Source organism: Castor canadensis, chromosome 9, assembly GCF_047511655.1.
Source record: "Castor canadensis chromosome 9, mCasCan1.hap1v2, whole genome shotgun sequence".
NCBI classification, from domain to species: domain Eukaryota; kingdom Metazoa; phylum Chordata; class Mammalia; order Rodentia; family Castoridae; genus Castor; species Castor canadensis.
The window spans coordinates 32,101,427-32,125,662 of record NC_133394.1 but is presented as its reverse complement, the minus strand read 5'-3'; the positions used below and the strand labels follow the sequence as shown (position 1 = coordinate 32,125,662).

Below are 24,236 nucleotides of genomic sequence, written 5' to 3'. Positions count from 1 at the left end.
AAGCTAAGATTTAAACCATGTCTGTTAATGCTGGTACCCATGTTCCTGCCCACTGAACTCTGCTGCTTTACCTAAGACAGTGGGAAACACTTATTGAAACTGAATTGATTTGAGTTCTACTCCCAGTTGTATTCCTGTCCTTTTCCTTCTTTGAGTGCTTATTCCTTTCATGGTTCCTCTTAGTCAAACCTTTTTCCCTTTCCCTAAGCTTATTCATATGAGTTTTTGTAACTTGGAACAAGAGTCCAAATAAAAACTGGGCCTCAAAAGTTACATAGTTCACTGACATCCCTCAAATGTGGAACACACTGAGTGGGGTGGGTTATTGAGCCATAAGGACTATGCTGTACTTGACTTGGAAGCTAGAGTCTTGTAATAAAGCAATAAATTAATCAGTTATCACTTGTAATCTCTTAGGGTTTGGAACACATGTCCATTAAGGCTCTAAATTTAAGCAACTTGGCATAAAAAAAAGAAGATGGTTGTTAGCTTAAACAAGATGCTACAGATGCCATGAGAAAGAAGCCCACAATAGACATTCTGAGCAGGATAGTTCAGAGCAGGACATTTCTTCACTTCAGGACAGTCATTCTTATCAGATTGTTGAGCAATTAAACCATGCAGAACAGGAACAATATGCAGATTCCAAAAGTAGGTGTGTGGATGCAGGTATCATGAGAAGCAGAATACTGTAGAACAGGTTATTTAATGAATAGGTCCCTTTACTTCCATTCAATTTCCTCCTTTTTTGCACCATATTACCCTAAAGGTAATACTTCCCTCTGTAAAGCATAATCATCAGGGAGTCTCCTAAGAGCATTCTCTTGCTCAAGTTTTAGGGTAGATAAACCAGTTTTCTTCACCCTAACCCAACCTCTGGTCCAAGTCTTAAGGAAAAAGCCTCAAAAAATCCCAGTGGAAAAGATAGGTTCCCAGGGATTCTGAGAGAATTCTAAATTATAAACAGGTGAAAACTTTCAAATGAAACTTGTATGCCACTTTCTAGGGGGTTAAAATATCTGTTGCAGAAAGGCTCCAAAACTGGAGACCTGTGATCGTTGACCTACTAATTATCTCACCCCCACTCCTACCCAATCACCCTCATTTTACAGCAGCTGTGAACTGTGAAGATAATCAGTCCTCAGGGAAGGAACGGATACATTGGCCTAGTAGTGGGGTGGGAAGACTCTGAATGATGCTGGTGGTCAAATGTCTAAGGGATGAATGGGGGCACAGAAAGAAAGCAGTCAAAGAGGTCACTCACACTCTTGTTCTGCAAGGGTTAAATTATGACAGCCTTGATATTTTCTGACCTAGTATTTACTCAGGAGTAGGGCCCTTAGGAACTTTTAAAAACTTCCCCAAAGATTCTTATGCTTTTTGACGTTGAGAAACATGGCATCAGGAAGGCAACAAAAGATAAAGATCATAATGAGCCTCCTCCCCCTCTACTCATCACCATCATCATAAGGAGTACTCCAGCTACACATTTTTCCATTTTAGTTTAACTTGAATGACAAAGTTACCTATTTTGAATATGTTACCCATACCTTTATTTTATATAAATACTACTTTCTTCAAGATGCAGCTACATTTTCACCTCAGAACAGCTCTACCCACTCACAATAGTCCCACATCTCTTCAGCATTTGCCACCTTTGTAATTTATTTCTCAGGTTTTGAAATTGTAGCTTATGTCATTCTTTGCACTTTCCCATCTCTGACTCCTGCAGACTGTCTTATATCTTTCTTTATCACTTGATTTAGCAATCCTTTTCGTGTAGTTAATATTCCAGAAATTCTTGTTGCCAACTAATTAGTAAGTGATCTTCCTCCTAGTTCTTTTCTAATACTTTATTATTCTGTAATCCCTCTATTCCCTTTTCATCCATTGCCTGTCTTCAAATTGCTTTTCTTCTCACTTACCATCTTTGCTCTTGTCCTTGTCCTTCACTGCCCTCTCCTGTTAGGTCACATTCCTTTCTCTCTTTTACTTTCAATTATACTCAACACTTCAGGTCTCTCATTCTCCCTATGTTGATGTGCGATTACGTAATAACTTTTAATGACTTTCAGTTTGTGAACACTATAAATACTCAGCCCAGTTTGACATGCTGCAGAATCAAAGAAATCCATTCAGATGCACCCATCAAACACACAGGAAACTAGAAATTCATCATGAACACATCAGGAAAAGTAAGTACATTACCTTTAAAATATATAGAGATATATAGAGAGACATAAATATAGGTATCATCTATAAATATACACATTTATATGTATACCACAGATGATCTATACATCAATAATATGTGTATATATCATCATCATTAGATATCAAACAAGTGTGCATTGAAATAAAATTAAAACCTTGTTTTCTCCAATCAGATTATCTACTATTTTTAGTGATAACACCCAATGTTTCCCGAGTTATGGAAACACATGTACCACTGATAGGAAAGTAATTTGCTGGAAACATTTTGGGTAATATTATATCAAAAGCCTTGATAATTTGCCTATCATATGACCTGGAAGTTTATTTCAATAAAATAATTACATATGTTTTTAAGAGGCTAATAGTAGTATTATGTTAGAGTGTAACATTTGGAATAACATATATCAAAAATGCTAAGAAACTAGTAAATTAAGGTATATTAGTTATACCTTAGTGATCATTAAAAGTTACTTGTAAAATACTCATAATGCTAAGTGGAAAAGCAGGGCTCAGAATGATCAGATAAACATATGTCATATGCATAGAAAATACAGGTACAGAGAAATTGTTCTAAAATGTTAACAGTGCTAATAGCAGGAAACTTTCACACCAGTTTTTTCCACTTTACTTTTGTCTGAATAACTTAGCGTTTTGTGTTAAGTGTGTGTTTCTTTTAAAATTAGGAGAAATATTACATAAAGTATGTATTTTACATAAGCTAGGTAGGTGAAAGCAAAATCATTATATTTAATTATTATGTTCTCCAAATGAAGTAATATTTTCTATGTCATTTTATTGGAACCTCCTTGTGGCATTTGTCCCTTGTCCTTATACTGTAAAGACATATATTATCTCCTCCACTGGAATCTAAATTTGATGAAGACATGACAGATTTACTTGGCTTTGTATACCTTGAAATTACTAGCACAGTTGTTGTACCTACAAATGGAACACAAATAAAAATATAATAACAAGTATCACCAGATTCTTATATATAGCAGAAAGTTAAACTATTCAAATCTTTGAGTTGCTGAAGTAAGAATGGACAGAAAGGGCTGGGGGTGCAGCTCAGTGGCAGAACACTTTCCTAGCATATTCGAGGCCCAGGGTTCAATCCCGAGGACTGAAAAAAAAATAGAAAGAAACATGGGACAATAGAAACACCCTCCAAAGAGAAACTTGTAAATAAAAGAATTTGATCTATAGCAAAAAGTGCTAATTTAAGCAGAAAAGACAGAAACAATTAGTCATCATTCAATCTAGGACAATTGTTTTAGATTCTAGTTTCATACCATACAACAGTGGTGCAAATACAGTGTACTCATGTGTGTAAATGAAAAAAACTGAGACCTGTTGAAACTATTCCAGGAATGGGGGGAGGGGAGATAAAGGAGAATGATGGAGAGTGTGAATTCAACTATGACTCATTGTAAGAACTTTTGTAAATGTCACAATGTACCCCCAGCACAATAATAAAAAAAAATCAATCAATAATTTTTTCAAAAAGAGTTAAATGTTTAAAAGTCAAATTATAAAAATCTAGAAAAGAAGATAATAAATATTTGTTTGGTTTCTATACAGAGAGAATTTTCAAAATGTAGAAGCAGAATAAATAACAAAGGAAGAGATATTTTTATAAACCAAGATTTTAAAATATATGCATAATTTCACTCAAAATTAAAGATCAAAAACCAACAGGAGAAAAACATGTGAGATAAGTTGGCAGGTAGGTCACTTTAAGGTGTAAAGAATTCATATACATTAACAAGAAAAACAACAGGAAGACAATAGTTTCATAACATTTGTGACTGAGCATTCCACAAAGGGGAAAAACATAACTCATACATGTGGAAAATCCAAGGATCATTTGCATTGACAGAAATACTAATGGAAGAAAAAATGAGCTTTTTTTTGCCTCAGAAATTGATTTAATGGTTACCATCAATTTAAATGGAATAAATGATAATAAAAACATTCTATTATTCTTCTAGGTAGTAAGTCAGGTGATTCAACCTTTCTAGAAAGAGACTTGGAAATTGACTCAGCCCTAAGAATGTCTTTATCTTTTCCTAACTAATTTTCACTGAAAGAAGCCAAGGAAGTAAAACTTATGAATGAAAGTGTACACCACAATATCCCTTATAATATAAAAACAATGGAAATAATTCCATATCCAAGTAATTATTGATGAAATAAATTAGGACACATTCAAATCATGGCATTATGATTTGATTATTATGGTTATAATAAATTTTTGAGGCTTTAGAAATATATTTTTAATTATCTTATCATTGTTGTACTGGGGGTACATTGTGACATTTGCAAAAGTGCTCACAATATGTCTTAGTGAAATTCACCCCTTCCACCATTCTCCCTTGTCTCCCCTGCCCCCATTCTTAGTTTCAGTGGGTCTCATTTTTCCATTTTCATGTGTAAGTACATAATATTTCTACCATATTCACCCTCCTTTACCCTTTCCTTATATTCTCCACCCTCCCACTAGTATCCACCACTGAACATGATCTGTTTTGCCTTCCTGTCCTTTGATTTTGAAAAAAGATATTTTCATTTGTTTAAGATATCTATACAGAGTTTTGTTATGACATTTCCATGTATATGTGTATTTTATCCTGAAATGGTTCATCTCCTCCATTTTCTCCTTTCTACCTTAGTCCTCTTCTTGTGATTTCAACAGGTATAAAAATTCTATCTTCATTCTTGTATAGAATCAACCATGTTCACTTTCTTTACTTCCTTCTTTTACCCATGCCTTCCCCTTGTGCCCTTCCCTTAGTGTGACCTGCTTTTCATTCTTGTTCTTCGTTGTTTAGGTGTCTGTTTGTTGGTCATGGTGTTTTGCCTTTGTATTTATGATACCTGTACATGCACCGTGCTTAAGTCAATGTAATATCCTTCCACAGCACTTCCTCGCCCTTTTGCTCCTATCCTGTGTTGTTTAACAGTTTTCATCATGCTAACTTTGAAATCACAAGAAAACTTTACATCAGGTAAATAGTAACTGTTCAATAAATGATGGATATTATTAGCAAAAATCGGAGTGTACACTCACTTAGATAAAAATTAAAGTAGATAAAATTGTTTCAAATAACTAGAAGGAAGCATACTAAATTTCCAGCATCTTATGTTTGAAATTAAAGATGCTTTTTTCTTTTTATGACTTTTCTAGTTTTAAAAATTATAACAAGTAGAAGTCATTTTTATAATCAGAAAAAATAAGTGTTAACACCAAATATTGTTTTCTGCAGGCAGTCACATGCTGGGCAGCCATTGCCTGGAAAAAAAATTCTCCTCTTTCAATTGAAGAAGTGCAAGTTGAGCCACCAAAGGCTGGAGAAGTTCGTATTAAGGTAAGTTTAAGTGTTTTGGTCTTCATCTTTGGAGAGAAATAAACGGAAATCATGTTGGATTAAAAATCTAGATGTATGAATATATTATTTAATTTGCATTTTAGATGGTCCTTTTTTCTTAGTAAAAGGAAAAGGTTTAAACTAAAATAAATGAATAATGTTAATGAGTATCTAAGGGTCTTTGCTGTTTGGTTTGTTGGTTGGGACTTGAGACAGGGTCCATGATGCAGCCCAGGCTGCCATGGCACTCAGAATCCTCCTCTCTCAGCCTCCAAAGTACAAGGTTTATAAGGAATGTGCCTTGATATCAGATGAAATATTCTTAGTAACTGTAAAATATTGGTAATTCAATTATCTATTATCATTATTTTTTAATTATTGAGATTCTTACTTAAGTTATATAATATCATAGGCCTATATATTTTACAGTGTGACCTAGAATGTTTTCTAAGTTTTACTTTTTTTTCAATTTTGAGGGGACAGGATATGTATTTCCCCATACTTCTATGGTACAAATTTCATACTCAACAAATGCACATGCAGTGATTAATAGACTAATTACTCTATTTTTTTGTGCTCACACATTAGAATAATCTCAGAAAACTCATCTGAAAGGGTGTACTATAAGATAAACTTCATCTTCCAGTAATGAATGACTAGTGATGGCTGCCAAAGTTATTTCAAAGATTTAATAACTATTGAAAGAGCTTACACCACAGCTGAAAAAACAGAGACCTAACAAAGACCTCTTGCCACTCCCAAATCAAAGAACCATTGCATCTCAAACTTTACAAAGTCATCAAATAACCAAGATTAGGAATGCTGATTAGAATCTCACTGTCTCACTCTACATAGTGCTAGTCACTTTTCTGTTATAATTGTGAAGTACCTAAGACAGTGAGTTTATAAAGAAAAGCCTATTTTTGTTCATGGTGTTGCAGGTTTCAATCCATGATTGATTGGACACATTGTTTTAAGCCTCTAGTGAGGCAGCACATCATGTGAGGGACGCTAGGCAAAGCAAAACCATTCACCTCATGGCCAAGAAGTGAAAAAATGATTGGCTCAGGGTCACACAATCCACTTCAGAGGCATGGTCCAATGACCCAAAGACTCCCAATAGGCCTCAATGTTTCCCACAAATTTTATTTACACACATTAACTGCACAATATGTGTGAGGGGGATAATGATGCTATTTCCAGATGTATGTATAATACACTTTGATCACACTCATCTCCTCTGTTACTCTTTCTTATCCACCTTCCTATACCCACCCTTTTCTTATTTTTTTTTTGTAATCTTCATGGGTTTCATTATGACATTTTCATAAATGCACACAACATTCTTTGATTATATTCTCTCCTTTCTTCCCACCACCTCTCTTTGATTCCCTCCATTTGTGTTCATCTGTTTTCTTTAGATCTAGCTTCTGCATATGAGAGAAAACTTGTGCAGCACTTGTGTTTCTGAGTCTAGCTCACTTTGTTTAACATGATGATCTCCAGTTCCACCCATTTTTCTGCAAATGACATAATTTCATAATAAATTGTGGTCAAATAATATTCATAATATAAATATGCTACATTTTCTTTATTCATTCATCTATTGCGGGCACCTAGCCTGACTCCATAACCTGGTTATTGTGTATACTGCTGTGATAAACATAGGTGTGCAGGTATCTCTATTGTATTGTAGTTGTTTCACTTGATGTACAGAGCCTTTTAATTTGGTACAATCTCATTTGTCAATTCTTGCTCTGATTTTCTGAGTCCTATTTTGAAAGTCATTGCCTGTGCCTTTATCTTCATCTGTTTTCCCCATATTTTCTTGCAGTACTTTCAAAAGCTTCTGGTCTCATATTAAAGTCACAGACCCATTTTGAATTGTTTTTTTTCAGGGTAAGAAATAGATATCTAGTTTGTTCTACATGTGGATATCCACTTTCACAGCTCTGTTTGTTGAAGAGGCTCTCTTTTCTGCAGCACATGTTTTTGGCTGCTTTGTGGAAAAACAGATGGCTGAAGCTTATTTTTGCATCTTCTACTCTATTCCATTGTCTACATATCTTTCTTCTGCCAGTATCATGATGTTTTTGTTACTATGTCTCTCTTTTACCATTTGAAGTCAGGTATTATGACACCTCTAGCATTGTTTTTTTTTTTTCTCAGAATTTCTTTGGTTATTCATGATCTTTTATGTCTCCTATGAACTTTAAGATTGACTTTTCTATTTCTGAGAAAAGTGGCATTAGAATTTATATGGGGATTACATCAAATCAATAGATTGCTTTCAATAGTGTATCCAGTTACACAGTCTTAATTCTGCTGATCCATGAACATGGAAGTCACTCATCTTCCAGTATCTTCAATTTCTTTTTTCAGTATTTCATCATTTTCATCATAGAGGTCTTTCACCTATCTAATTAGGTTTCCTAGATATGTTTTAGGATATTGTGAATAAGATTGTTTTCCTCATTTCTTTCTCAGCATGTTTGCTATTGGTATATAGAAAAGCTACTAATTTTTTGCATATTTATTTCGTATTCTGCTACTTTGTCAAAAGTACTTATCAAATTTAAGAGTATTTTTGGTAGAGTCTTTATGGTCTTTTAAGTATAGGATCGTATCATCTGCAATTAAGAATGCCTTGAATTCTTCCTTTCCTATTTGTATTCATTTTATTTCTTTCTCTTGTCTTACTGCTCTGGCTAAGAACTCTAACACTACATTGAATAGGAATGGACAGATTGGACACCCTTGTCTCATTCCTGACATCAGAGGACATGATTTTAGTTTTTCCCATTTTGTGTGATGTTGGCTATAAATTTCTCAAATATAGCCTTTATTATGTTGAAGTACATTCCCTTTATTCCTAGTTTCTTAGGGCTTTTATTATGAAGAGATCTTCGACTTTGTCAAAGGTTTTTTCTGAATCTACTGGGGTAATCATGTGATTTTTGTCCTTTGCTCCATTTATGTGATGTATTACATTTATTGATTTGTGTATATTGAACTATTCTTTCCTCCCTGGAATGAAACCAGCTCAATCATAGTGTGTGATTTTATGTGCTGTTTGCAAATGTTTTTCTGAGAGCTTTTAGGCCTAAGTTCACCAAGAGCAGGTTCCACTTCTTCAGGGTCCCACTATTTCATAACAGTACCAATCTGGGAACCAAGTCTTTACCAAGACATCAAGGTCCACATGAGAGCGTGCATTAAATTCAACTACTTTTAAAATTTATCCCAATAAATTCAACACTTGATCCAAGCACTACAACAAACACAAGATGCTATGTACCTCTACTCCATATCGTATCTAAGTATAAGAGAAGAAGTTATAGGAAGTTGCTACAAGAGTAACAGAGAATAAGAATGAAGGAGACCAGGAAGATGCTAGGAAAGAAAAAGGTAGAAAAACAGATGAAGAATGAAAGACAACACAATAAAATAGGGAAAATAACAATAAATTACCAACTCCACATCCAGTGCTATGCTAAGGACTTTATTCCACTGATGAGAGAAAGGAAAAAATATAATAAAAAGTAATAAAAATTTACCAAAAGAGGAAGCTCAATAATTTATTTTAGCTAACTACTCTTTGGATGCAACATTCACTTATCATTTACCAAAGGCATTCAGTTAGTGCTCATTGTGTGCAAGGTCACCATCTACCCATGTGTTTAGTAGTTAAACAGTCACTGTTCTCTGCTCTTACTGATACATTCCTTGTACATAACTGCTATAACCTAGATAATAAATGCAGAATAGCCCACCAAAGTGGAGATTGCAGCATCAAGAACCTGAGCAATATCATCCTGCAATATCAAGTACTGGATATACCCATTGAGGTAGATGATCCCTCTCCTAGCTTATTCTATGGACCTCTGCCATAGAAAATTGCATATTGTCATTTGATATACAGAACAAACCTAATAAAGAGGTTTCAGTCTCTTGAATATTTAAAAGAACGTTTCTGACTTTTTATAGCATCTTGAAGCCATTTTTACACAATGAGAACTAAAACCATGTGTATTTCTAATTAGCATATCTTTTCACCCACTTGCTATAATCATTCCACAGTTGTCTCCAGTGTTGTGGCTACAAAATGCTGTCACTTTGCAGAAACACACTAGTGATTATGCTTTTCTGGCAATGTTCCAGGTACAGCAGAAATGCTTGGGCTATAGAACATGAAATGTTTCATTTTAAAGATCTAATGTAATTGGTTTGGACCTACAACAAGCAAGATAACTTAGGTCATTAACTAAACCTCCCAACAAAAAATTAAATATTGCAATAGTTAGCTTACTTATCTTAATCTTGTTTTATAATATTAACTTAAAGAATATTTCATTGTACAAATTTAAAAATTTTTAAATCAGCGTACCCAAGGTATTGGACTTCACAAAATTGGGCCTAAAATTCTGTGTTCCTCAATGTTGGTGCTATTGATATTCCACCGACCTCCCAAAAAATACATATTGTGTGATAATTGTCCTTATATTTTAAAACTCTTTATGACATAGGATATATAAACTAGATTTGAAAAGATTAAGTCTATTAGCAGGTCTGAACATGAGCTATGTGAGTTTGAAGAAATCTTTGAATCTCTTTTTGCTCATCTCTAAGTTAGAGTTGAGAAGATTTGCTCTGTGTTCTTTCAAGTGTTGTTATAGAGATCAAGTAAGATAATTTTTGCCAGAAAATTTCAATATTCAAGCTGGGCTCCAGTGGCTCATGCCTATAGTTGTCAGTGCTCAGGAGGCAGAGATCACTAGGATCATGGTTCAAAGCCAGCCCTGGGCAAATAGTTCGAGGCCCTACCTCAAAAAAACCCATCACAAAAAAGGGCTGGTGGAGTGGATCGTGGTGTAGGCCCTGAGTTCAAACCCCAGTACTACAAAAAAACCTTAATATTCAGTCTCAGATAAAATACAGAGACAAATCCCAAACCAATTAATCTTGGCCACTTAAATTCTTCTGCAGATGATATCTTCAGGGATTTGTGGTTCTGATGACCATGTCCTGAAAGGAACATTTCCAGTGAAGTTTCCTTTAATTCCAGGCCACGAAGGAGCTGGGATTGTGGAAAGTATTGGTGATAAAGTGAGCTCCGTGAAACCAGGTAGGAAATAGGGAGGCAAAAATCTCCCCATAGCAGCATTCCAAAAACTCCTCCTATACAGAGGAGGAAATTTTATTCATTAATATATTTATAAGAAATATAATTTTTGCTTTATATTACCCTAATTAATCATGTATCATGTGTTTGCCTCTAGAGTCTTCTAATTAATGACATATTTTGAGATCAAGTGTAATCAATGATTCCAGTAGTCCCACCACTACCACTTCTGTCTGATAATACCTCCAACAATTCAGTGGGGCAATGTCTGAGACAAGTCTGTATACCACAGCAAAATGTTAAGATTTTGGTTCTGACTGCTTCTTACATATATTTACATTCCCAGAATGCTTAGCACAATGCTTGTCCCACAGTTGGGATGAATTGAATGTTTGACAAATTAATGAGTGGCTTAATAAATTAGAACATAGAGCTTGATTTTTTAATTGACAGGATGACAGTGATATTTCAAATAATCAATAGAAAGCAATTACATTCTTTTCCCCAGTCACATCAAAATAGGATCTTCCCTTGTTATTCTTAGTGTTCACATAGATTAAGGTATTATAAGAGTCCCACAGCTTGGAGCCAACTACACAAAAGTGATTTCAGGACATTCACGAAGCCATACACCAGTGTATTCATTTGGCAAGCAATTATGGAACACTTACCATGCATCTGATACCACGGATAGTAGGAGGTCAAAAGTAAAAAGGCCTGGTCTGCATTTCTAAGGACATAATATAATAGGAGAGATGCATATTCTAACTCCTCTTGAGCTAGAAACAATCTAGTGGGAGTTTAGCGGGAAATGATAAGCATGAAGGAAAGAACAGACAAGAGAACAGAACTTCTCCAGAATCTGAGATCCAGTATCTTTGGATAGTTTTAGGACTAATGAAGGTAAAATGTGCCTAACCTAAATTTAACGAAATTTGAAGGAGATTTTAATGCTAGCTAAAGGAGTTATTCTGTGCAATAAACATTTGTAAGGACCAATAAAAAAACAGGTCTTTAAGAGTCTATGGTGACTGCATAGATTAATTTTCTTCCTAGACCTCACTCAGCTTGTCACCCTAGTGGCCAGGGAGTTAGATAATAATAACAGGACCCACAGGGAATATCTCCACATTGTTACCATCCGCCAAAAGAATAATGGGATTTTTGAAAACAGGAAAATTGGTTTCTTCTTCGAAGTAAGCATGAGTATTATACTGGCTGCCATCATTGTCCACATTTCAAAATGAGATTTTTGTAAATATATTATTGCATTTTTATTCCATTAACATTTTTAAATTATTGACTGTAACACTTTTTTCTTTATATAGGAGATAAAGTTCTCACACTCATTATTCCACAGTGTCGAGAATGCAACTCCTGCTTGCACCGCAAAGGAAACTTCTGCGAGAAGCAAGAGTTAGTAGATTTGTCCCTCAGCTTTTTATTAAATTGCTTATATTGTACACGCCTTGACATAGCTAATGGAGTCCACTTCCTCTCTTTGTAACTTCATATGTCTGTGTCTATGTCACTGTGGAACAGTGTTCTGCCTTCTTCTGGATTGATGCTGGATGGGACCTCCAGGTTTACCTGCAAAGGAAAGAGTATTTATCACTCTTTCCGTGTAAGCACTTTCACTGAATACTCAGTTGTGCCTGAGATCGCAGTGGCAAAAATTGATGATGCTGCACCTATGGATAAAGTTTGTCTCATAAGCTGTGGAGTACCTACAGGTTATGGGGCAGCCGTTCAGTCTGCCAAGGTGAGGAAGTTATTTATGTGTAAGCATGTGCCATAGTAATTTGCCTGGGGAAAAAAAAATCAAACCTAGGCCAATTCTTTCCAAATGGTTAAACTGGCATATGGAGCTCCAAACAGCTCACTAGTTTTTACTTGCTTGCTCGTTCATTGTCTTATCTACACCCATGCCCAGCTTTGAATGCTAACTAATATAAGTATGCCTTATGAATTTGAAGGTCACCCCTGGTTCCACCTGTGTGATTTTTGGACTTGGAGGAGTTGGCTCAGCCATTGTCATGGGCTGCAAAGCCTCTGGCGCCTCTAGGATCATTGGGGTTGACATCAATGAGAAAAAGTTTTCTCAGGCAAGAGCATTAGGAGTCACCGATTGTCTCAACCCTCGGAAACTCAAGAAGCCTGTTCAAGAGGTGGTGATGGAAATGACGGGTGTTGGTGTTGACTTTGCCTTTGAAGCCGTTGGGCTTGTTGATACCATGGTATGTAGTCTTGGGGCACACTGTGGGGTTTGCTGCCTGCCAACACTTGGCTACTAGTTAAATAGCTTCACATGTATGAGTATAAGCTCTCCTGGAAATATATGCCTTAGTCCTGTGGACTCCAAATGAATACTGGAATGTAAACTCACTCTAAAGCAGTCATCTTGAAAATTCAATAACATATACCAAGAGATACACAATTTAAACATACAAGAAGACATAATATCTGTATTCCTTTTCTCTGTCCCTAGCTCTTCATATCTATGAATTTTGTACTTAGATATGAGCATTATTGAATTCACATATATTTATCTGTGTCCTCTAATAGCACCATTCATTCAGCATAGTCAAGTCCTAGGGATATAGGAGTGAATGAAGTAGACACCATTCTCTTGATTCATAGTTTAGAGAAGAGAATATAGATATACACTGAACTGTGTACCTAATGTATTTGGCCAAAGACTCAGGGAAGTAGACAGGGATGTAAGTGATATGGAAGAAACAAATGAGGTAAGTGGTGAAAAGATGGGGAGGAAAGAAAACAGGTTTCAGACCCAGAAAAGAAGTAAAATAGATATGAGGATATATGCTGTAGATCTGTAGAAAGTTGACTTCTTAAATAAAGTTTCACCTACATATGCATGTTTGTATTGTTTTACTGGAAATAATTTGGGGAAAGAAGCATGGCAAGTGAAAAGGTCATGCAAAGAATACTATGTGGCCTTTGAGCAAATAGGTAATTTTATTTAATACTCTACTTACTATTTACCTAGTAGTGTTCTAAGTATTCTAAGAATGATAGATCATTTAGTCCTCTTATCATTAATAATGTTACAAACAAGGAAACGGTGCAACTTTCTTATGGTCACACAAATTGCAAAATCTGTGCTTTTTACCATTAAACTCTACTAGTTCTTTGAGATTCTCATAACTTATAGTGTTGAAGCTGAAGGTAAAGTAGGCTTTCCCTAGGAAGAGAACCGAAATCTAAGCCTTCAAGATTCCTTCCACTTCAGGGGCTATGAATGAGGTATGCTTATCATCATTTTCATTTTAGACTGCTGCTTGGGAATCCTGCAACAAGAGCTATGGTGTCTGTCTGATCGTTGGGTTGGCATCACCAGAGTCACAGCTTTCCCTTGAGGCAGCAAAGATTATCACTGGAAAAACACTGAAGGGTGTATGTTTAGGAGGTAGGTAGATGAATAGAAGACACAGTTGGTTACTCTCATAAGAGACCTTTCAACTTTGCGAAACCATGGAAGTCAAAGCTTCTCCCCTGAGGGAAACAGCCATATGATAAAGATGTCTAAAGATTTCTCCTATAATGAGTTGGTACATTTTACAAATTGATTTTAACTTAATTAAATACTGGATTTTTTTCTGTAGTTCAAATAAAAATTTTTCTCCCAAAAAAGTGTTTTTAGGTTTTCCCAGAAATGGCAGTAATTTGGTCAACTTTAGTTCTGCATTGTTGGACTCAAAGTTTGTTGTGCTATTTTGACAGTAATGCTTTTACATTATTATGTGCACTAACTTGGTGTTTTGACACTGCTTTTCATTCTCCCAGAAGAACCCTTATTTCTGGGAAATAATGACTAGCAGCTTAAACTAACACTCCCATTTCTATCCATTCGTCTGGTGGTAAGTTCCCAATGCCACTGTCATATGTATGGATAGAGAAGGGAGGAAATGGTTATGTATGCAACAATAACCCAGAAGGCAGGTTGATAGGGCTAGAGGAGTCATCTGTTTACCCCAGTAATTTGAATACTGACCCAGTTTTTTCTCCAAAGGGGTTCTTATAGTCAACAGCTTCTGAGGTACAATTAAATTATCTTTCATGTTCAATGACAAATTTTCAGAGGATATTTTACTGATCTCCAGGGCTGATGATTTTTTTAATCTTTCAGTTGGTTTGGTATTTCTCACATCTCATTACTGTAGCTTTTTTGTTTTGCAGATTATAAAACAAAAGATTGTATTCCCCAACTAGTGGCTGATTATCTGCAAAATAAGATTAATATAGATCCATTAGTAACTCATCAGCTGCCTTTTGACCAGCTACACAAAGCCTTGGAATTGTACCATGCTGGAGAAGTGTGAGTGTTTTATTTGATGATTTCCTGTATGCTGATAACTCACAGAGAAAATGACTCTTCAAACATTTCTAAGTGGCTTTGTGAGAAAGCTATGGCTACTTGGACCTTTGATGTCTTCTATATACATCATCTTGTTTCCTAAAGTTACCAGGATAAGAAATGGTTTTACGGGCAGGCTCCTCTTTAAAAAGGCCCACTCAATTTCAAAGAGATGTTTAAGATGTCAGTATAACACTGAGAATCATTCTATTCCACATCAGTCAATTATGTGTCATTTTTCTGACTAGAGAGAAATTATCTAAAATAAGTGAGTTGACATTTCTGGAGTAAAAATCCTTGCAAGAAATCTTAGAGTTCAGACTCCCACCCAATGCACAAATCCTGTGTACAACATTTCTGAAACATGGTCAGTATACTTCTGCTAGCACTCTTCAAGAATGCAACATTCACTCAGCGAGAGCTAATTTTCAATATTCTTTGAAAGCATAAGGATTGCTGGCACATTTGCCAGGAACATCTTAAGGATTGGAGATACAGTAGAGAACAAGCAACAAGAAGTAAACAAACAATCACAACTCTGATTAATGATTTGGTTTCCATACTCTCTCCCACAACTCTAGTGACATACTTAATTTGCTTAGTGGTATTTTATATATACATCTTATATTTTACCCTATTGTTCCTTGTCAGACTTGATCTAGTTTGTCATCCCATTTAAATCAGGAAAGAACAGCCAAGAAAATATGCCTGAAATGTTAGAAAGATTATGGAGTATGGAGAAGACATCCAGCAGGCAGTGAACCTACTTCACAAGGGAATGAACCAGGGGAGTCCATTTTCTTTTCTTCCCCATCTAGGCATTGGAGCTGAAGAAAGCTAAGCAGAAGTTGCAGCAGAGGGTTTGAGTGTCTTTGTGGTCATATAGTCAGAGGGAATGGTGCTCAAAGCTGAGGCCTTCCTTTTCTGGCAAAAGCTGGATTCTAATTCAGACCCTAGTTAAATGATAATATTTCATGTAGGTGAATTAGAGTGAAGGTGGAATCAGATAGGCAATTCAGTGTATCATGGTATTGTGCACAATTGTTTTAATGCAATCGGTGTTTCCCAGGCAATTCAGTTGTTTAATTGTCGTACTTCTATATTTCAGCATCCGTTGTGTGCTGCTGTTCTGAGGCCTAAGATGATAAAAGATGCAAGGGAATCCTTGGGGACTTCGTTTTCTATCTCACCTCTTTGGTAATTCCAGTTTGGTGGAAAGAGAAACATCAGTGATGGGAATGCCGTGTGGTTGTGCAGAACGAAATAAGTTCCACTTGAATGTATTGGTAATAAAATAAATTGTGAGGACTGGGGTTATAGAACTCATTGTGACTTTAAAAAAGGGAAATGATGGATTTGATTGATGATAATACTGATGATAATTGTGGACATACTGATATGTCTACAACCCAACTGATCTCTATCATCAGTCCATGAAAGTTGCCCTGAGTGACCTCTGTTCCCATCTTCCAGGTACCCTCATATCTGGCAGATTTCCCTGCATCTTTCATACCACTCCAGATGACATGATGATTTTACTGCTTTTCCAGCATGCTGGGAACTCATAAATCTATGGAAGCCTATCTTAGGACACAGTAAACAATTTTCTATCCTGGGGTGTTCACATCATCCTTTACCTCTTCTCATGCTTCATAGGATACCCATCTACCTTTAAATAATAGCCTATTTGGGAAATGTTGCCACCTACACCCCAGGGAGAAGGTATCAGACATATCCATGCCATCCCAATAGCCTCAGCACCTCCTTTCTAGCCTACTCCTCACAAAACCCAGCATAATCATTTCCTTATTTAGGTTGGGAGATTAAAAGAAGAGAATGAGAAATTTAGCTCCTATTGTTTTGCTTTTTATCCTTCACATTTTCTATCTCTGCCTGCAGTCATTTACATTCTCCTAATCCTTGGAATTTTGAAACATAAACCCCAACCATAGGGAAAATCTTGTTATAGTCTGTTTTGACTGTAAATATCCCTGCCTGAGATTTGAGTCTTCCAAGAGGCCTAGTTGCTTTAATGGAGGAAGGCCCAAGTATCAAAGAGAATGCATGAAGATCAAAACCAAAAAACTGAATATTTTGGTTATAATCTTACCAAACTAGCTCCATTACCTTAACAAACCCTTCCTTCTCTGGGTATCAATTTTCACATTGTAAAATGGGGAAAATAAGAGCAACATTGTAGGATGCTTTTAAAAGACTGCATCTCATGTATATAAGCACAGAAATAAAGCAGAAAGAACCCTAAATTTTTAAAGAAGAGAGTATTTAGAAATTAAAGTGAGAAAAAAGATAAAGCAAGGAATCATTTAAGAAATTAAAATAAAAGTTAACTATAAAATTAAAACATTAAAAAATAAAAAGACAAGGCTAGGAGTAATTGAATTTCAAAAAATCAGAACAATAACTATTTCAAATAGAGTAAGAAAAGCTATTAAAGCTATCTAAAATCTTGAGAACGAATAGACAATAAAAGAATAATAGAAATATTCTTATTAAAATACAAATATGAAAGAAAAGAGCAGAAAGCTGAATCACATCTTTGTAGGAAGTTTGGGTCTGAAATGCTGAGCCAACAAGGGTCCATGTTTGTAGAGAAACTTGCCCTTTGACCCACTTCCAGCTGTTCTGGGTATAGAGTGAGATACTGGTAAAGTTTCAATTTCCTACATGTGAATATTCAGTTTTTCCAGTAAGACTTACTGAAGAGGCTGTCTTTTTTCCAATATATGTTTTTAGTAACTTTGTCAAGAATAAATCTTGTGAATTATTATACTGTTGTTGAAAATTAACCATTTATATAAATTACAGTCATATTTGGTTTATTGCCACAAACATTTTAGTACCAATGGAAAAGTTAACACTTTAATGCTGATTAGGAGTTTCTAAACTAAGTCTATGATGCATCATGGCAGCACACTCTAATTTTGAATGCTTTATGTTTATTGGATAGGTTAAAAAAAAACCTGGGCTATCAATAGACTCTTTTTATAAAATGAAGGATGACAGGGTAAAACATCTTTTCAGGGGGGTGGGGACAAGTTTGGGTGGGAAGAAGGCATAAGGTGAGGGTGAATATGGTAGATGTATTCTGTACTTATATATGAAAATAGAAGAATGAAACCTGAAGAAATTGTTTTAAGAAAGAGGAAAAGGGAGAACAGTGGAGAGGATAAATCTAACTAAGATATATATTGTAAGCACATACATAAATATCACAATGTATTCTCCTGTACAACTATTATATGCTAACAAAAATTACATTTTAAAACTAGTTTGAAGTATTTCTTTAAGGGTTTAAATCCATAGCTGAAATTTATTTTAGGAGATAGAGCTAGAATTTAGAAAACACACCACCATCAACTGAAGAGCTTCAAAATTCTCACACCTCAAAATTCCCACTCAAAGATTTTCTAAAACTTCACCTAGGTTGAGCTCATAATGTCATAGAGAGATAATTTGTTCTGGAACAATCATGATAAAGTGGGTGGGGAATCATAGATGATCACTTCAAGTCAGCACATGTCTTTAATGAAGAGTTTGGAAGTGTGGGGGGAAATGTTGGTCACTGTGTAATGCATTTCTCCCAATACCATTCCCATAATGACCTAAAGTTGTGATGTAAGTCACAGTGACACTGCAGAGGTGTATAAACTTGCATTTCTGGGACTCCAGCCATCTGAAACAGCCCCCTCTGCTTTGGAGACAAAAGAGAGAAGCTTGGCCTCAATGGTCTATCAACCCCTCTCAGGGACCCTACCATGGGTGAGACTCTTTTCTAGCTCCCACAGTGAGAAACATGAATCTAGCTCCAATTTAAGTGAGATATATTACAGAGTCACTTAACAGTTATTAGAAAAACAATGATGCAAAAATAATGCTAAATGCCCAGCAATGGACCTCTCCTTTCCCTTTCTCCCATACTACATTAGTAAGTGAAACACTACTTAGTGTTCCTCCTAGACCAGACTTGGGACATTGCATGAAGACACCTCACTGCCACAACTTCCTCAAATATCACCTTTACCATATGATGATTTTTTGAGTCTATATTTCCTAAAAATTATATTTATATTAATAATATCTGTGAGGTTAATTATAATTTCTATGCAAAGGGATCTATTTTTCCCTTACTGAATTTCTTTTCTTTTTCTCAGAAGTTTCCACACACAAAAAGCTCAGTGTGGAAGGCCAAAAGTTATATTTTCTCTCATACGTGGAATACAGACCTAATATAAAGACAGCAATGCTATGAAAAACAGGTCATGCTAAGGGAGGTCACATACGAGAGGGGGAGGGCAAAAGAAGGAAATTAAGAAAGTGAAAATAGTTGATTTACTCTCTAAACAAGAATTAATATAGAATTTTCAAACTTGCTGAAGTCACCATAAGAAAGGGACTAAGGTAGGAAGAAGAAAAATAGAGGAAATGAGCCAAATCGGCTATAATACATATAAACATGGCACAAGGAAACTTCCTTTGTAGCCATCTTAAACAACCAAAAATCTCATTGCTTTCTTCTTTTTTATACAGAATTAGAAAACAGGAGGGCAGAACAGGTCCTGCTTGGGGAGGTTGGTACCAGTGGGAGGAAGGAGAAGGTAGGGAAATGGTGAAGGAGGGTGAATATGGTGCAAATACTATGAAAACATGTATGTGATGGAAAAATGACACCTGTTGAAACTATTGCAGGAATGGGTGAAAGAGGAATCGTGGAAGGGGTGAATTCAAGTATGATATATCTGATGTACTGTAAGAACTTCTGTAAATCCCACAATGTACCACTAACTAGCACAACAATAAAAAAAAAAGAAGAAGAGAGGAGGATCCAAGATGGTGACTAGGGTGTGGAAGCAGACAGCACGAGCTCCGTGACTCCAAAACCTTGCTGAGATGCTAGAGGCATACTTGGTGTAAATAAAGCACCAATGAGATCAAAACTTCAACACCCTGAATCCCAAGCCCATAGAAAGATTAACCACACCACATTACACTGAGAAAACTTTTGGGCTGCCACCGCCACCAGCCACCACTGTATCCGCCGCCACCACCAGCTCCAAACCTGCCTGTGAGACATTCAGCAGACTAAATAGGTGAGTGCCATACATCACACAGAATTCCCCCAGGTACCCCTAAGATAAACCAGCACAGCTCGATGGGCAGACTGACTCCCCCAAAAAACCTGAATAGTAAATAATAAACTGTAATCTAGTACACAGCAAAAGGGACAGGAACATTGAAAGTGCATCAGAGAAAAGGGAATGGGCAAGGAGTTAATCACAGTGGGAACTATCAGTAAACAAACACTAGAAAGGCAGGAAGGCTGACAGCAGGCAGATGATAAGCCATTCCCTGAAGCAGGTAAGGTAGTGGATCACAAAACTAATCTCCTAAGCCAGTGAGCTACACCCAAAGTCAAAGTGCCCCACAAAAATTAAAAACAGACAGCGATCCATCATAACACACTCACAGCAAGGGGGCTGACAGAATACTGATCCTGCCCCAGAGGAAGGGGATGGGGCAAAGAAATAAGCCCCCAGTGTGCAAAGCGATTTCAACAACACATCAAAAAGATTATTCACCATGACCAAGTAGGTTTCATCCCAGGGATGCAGGGGTGGGTCAACATATGAAAATCAATAAACGTAATAAACCACATTAACAGAAGCAAAGACAAAAACCACTTGATCATCTCAATAGATGCAGAAAAAGCCTTTGATAAGATCCAACACCATTTCATGATAAAACCTCTAAGAAAACTAGGAATAGAAGGAAAGTGCCTCAACATTATAAAAGCTATATATGACAAACCTACAGCCAGCATTATACTTAACGGAGAAAAACTGAAACCATTCCCTCTAAAATCAGGAACCAGACAACGATGCCCACTATCTCCACTCCTATTCAACATAGTACTGGAATTCCTAGCCAGAGCAATTAGGCAAGAAGAAGGAATAAAAGGAATACAAATAGGTAAAGAAACTGTCAAAATATCCCTATTTGCAGATGACATGATCCTATACCTTAAAGACCCAAAAAACTCTACTCAGAAGCTTCTAGACATCATCAATAGCTACAGCAAGGTAGCAGGATATAAAATCAACATAGAAAAATCATTAGCATTTCTATACACTAACAATGAGCAAACTGAAAAAGAATGTATGAAAACAATTCCATTTACAATAGCCTCAAAAAAAATCAAATACCTAGGTGTAAACGTAACAAAAGATTTGAATGACCTCTACAAGGAAAACTATAAACTTTTGAAGAAAGAGATTGAGGAAGACTATAGAAAGTGGAGATCTCCCATGCTCATGGATTGGTAGAATCAACATAGTAATAATGTCTATACTCCCAAAAGTAATCTACATGTTTAATGCAATTCCCATCAAAATTCCAATGACATTCATTAAAAGTGTACCGTAAAGTTTATAAGGAAACACAAGAGGCCACGAATAGCCAAGGCAATACTCAGTCAAAAGAACAATGCAGGAGGTATCACAATACCTAACTTCAAACTATATTACAAAGAAATAACAATAAAAACAGCATGGTACTGGCACAAAAACAGATATGAAGACCAGTGGAACAGAATAGAAGACCCAGATATGAAGCCAAACAACTATAACCAACTTGTCTTTGACAAAGGAGCTAAAAATATACGATGGAGAAATAGCAGCCTCTTCAACAAAAACTGCTGGGAAAACTGGTTAGCAGTCTGCAAAAAACTGAAACTAGATCCATGTATATCACCCTATACCAATATTAACTCAAAATGGATCAAGGATCTTAATATCAGACCCCAAACTCTAAAGTTGATACAGGAAAGAGATGAAATACTCTAGAGTTAGTAGGTATAGGTAAGAACTTTCTCAATGAAACCCCAGCAGCACAGCAACTAAGAGATAGCATAGATAAATGGGACCTCATAAAGCTAAAAAGCTTCTGTTCATCAAAAGAAATGGTCTCTGAACTGAAGAGACCACCCACAGAGTGGGAGAAAATATTTGCCAACTATACATCAGACAAAGGACTGATAACCAGAATATACAGGGAACTTAAAAAACTAAATTCTCCCAAAACTAATGAACCAATAAAGAAATGGGCACATGAACTAAACAGAACTTTCTCAAAAGAAGAAATTCAAATGGCCAAAGAACACATGAAAAAATGCTCACCATCTCTAGCAATAAAGGAAATGCAAATTAAAACCACACTTAGATTCCACCTCACCCCTGTTAGAATAGCCATCATTAGCAACTCCACCAACAACAGGTGTTGGCGAGGATGCGGGGAAAAAGGAACCCTCTTACACTGTTGGTGGGAATGTAAACTGGTACAACCACTCTGGAAAAAAATTTGGAGGCTACTTAAAAAGCTAGACATTGATCTATCATTTGATCCAGCAATATTACTCTTGGGGATATACCCAAAAGACTGTGACACAGGTTACTCCAGGCACCTGCACACCCATGCTTATTGCAGCACTATTCACAATAGTCAAGTTATGGAAACAACCAAGATGCCCCACCACTGACGAATGGATCAAGAAAATGTGGTATCTATACACAATGGAATTTTATGCAGCCATGAAGAAGAATGAAATGTTATCATTTGCTGGGGAATTAATGGAATTGGAGAACATCATTCTGAGTGAAGTTAACCTGGCCCAAAAGACCAAAAATCATATGTTCTCCCTCATATGTGGACATTAGATCAAGGGCAAACACAACAATGGGATTGGACTTTGAGCACATGATAAAAGCGAGAGCACACAAGGGAGGTGTGAGGATAGGTAAGACACCTAATAAATTAGCTAGCATTTGTTGCCCTTAACACAGAGAAACTAAAGCAGATACCTTAAAAGCAACTGAGACCAATAGGAAAAGGGGACCAGGGACTAGAGAAAAGGTGAGATCAAAAAGAATTAACCTAGAAGGTAACCCACATGCACAGGAAATTAATGTGAGTCAACTCCCTGTATAGCTATCCTTATCTCAACCAGCAAAAACCCTTGTTCCTTCCTATTACGGCTTATACTCTCTCTACAACAAAATTAGAAATAAGGGCAAAATAGTTTCTGCTGGGTATTGAGGGGGTAGGGGGCAGAGGGAGGGGGTGGAATGGGTGGTAAGGGAGGGGGTGGGGGCAGGGTGGCAAAATGACCCAAGCCTTGTATGCACATATGAATAATAAAAGAAAAAAAAAGCCCCCAGTGTGGAAATGCCAGAAAACAAGCACAGCAAAAAGCCACCTCCAAAGCAGGATAAGTAGTGAATACAGAGCTGATCTCCTGAACCTGAGGACAACATGCAAACTTAAACTCTACACTTTATTGGGGGAGGAGCTGGCCAAGCAGCTGTAGCTGAAAGGAGAACAAAACACTATTAAATGACAGGAATTACCACATACCTATCAGTATTAACACTGTATGTCAATGGACTCAACTCCCCCATCAAATGAAACTATTTGACAAACTGGATTAAAAAGGAAGCTCCAACAATCTGTTGTTTACAGGAGACCCATCTCATTGACAAAAGCAAACACTGGCTTAGGGCGAAAGGCTAGAAGAAGATTTACCAAGCCAATGGCCCCTGAAAACATGCAGGAATAGCAATACTTATGTCAGACAAAGTGAACTTCAAATTTACATTGATCAAACAAGATAAAGAAGGACACACCATACTAATAAAAGGAGAAATACACCAAAAGGAAATAACAATTATCAACCTATATGCGCCCAATGCAGTGCACACAATTTCATTAAACATACTCTAAAGGACTTAAAAGCACATATAGACTCCAACACAGTAGTAATGGGAAACTTTAATATCCCCCCCATCACCAATAGATAGGTCATCTAAAAAAAATCAATAAAGAAATTCTAGAACCAAATCACACCATAGATCAAATGGACCTAGCTGAAGTGTGCAGAATATTTCATCCAACAGTTGCATAGTATACATTCTTATAAGCAGCCCATGAAACTTTCTCCAAAATTGAGGCACAAAGCAAGCCACAGCAAACATAAGAAAATAGAAATAATCCCATACATTCTATCTGATCACAATGCATTAAAATTAGAATTCAACAACAAAAGCAACAGCAGAAAATATGCAAACAATTGGAAGCTGAACAA

At 36.3% G+C, this 24,236-nt stretch overlaps 1 protein-coding gene across 2 annotated transcripts; it reads left to right on the top strand.

Moving 5' to 3' along the window:
* Positions 1–2,039: 2,039 nt before the first annotated feature.
* Positions 2,040–19,953, top strand: LOC141410849 (alcohol dehydrogenase 1-like). Of its 2 annotated transcripts, XM_074041415.1 has the most exons (9): positions 2,040–2,195; positions 5,481–5,582; positions 10,569–10,707; positions 12,033–12,120; positions 12,247–12,466; positions 12,681–12,941; positions 13,999–14,134; positions 14,905–15,043; positions 16,191–18,132. In XM_074041415.1, exons 1-9 carry the CDS (start codon positions 2,178–2,180, stop codon positions 16,213–16,215), a joined length of 1,128 nt encoding a protein of 375 aa, XP_073897516.1. In that variant the 5' UTR covers positions 2,040–2,177; the 3' UTR covers positions 16,216–18,132. The 2 variants fall into 2 exon arrangements, with proteins under 2 accessions (XP_073897516.1, XP_073897517.1); XM_074041416.1 differs by lacking the exon at positions 14,905–15,043 and having other exon boundaries at positions 16,191–19,953.
* The last annotated feature ends 4,283 nt before the right edge of the window (positions 19,954–24,236 follow it).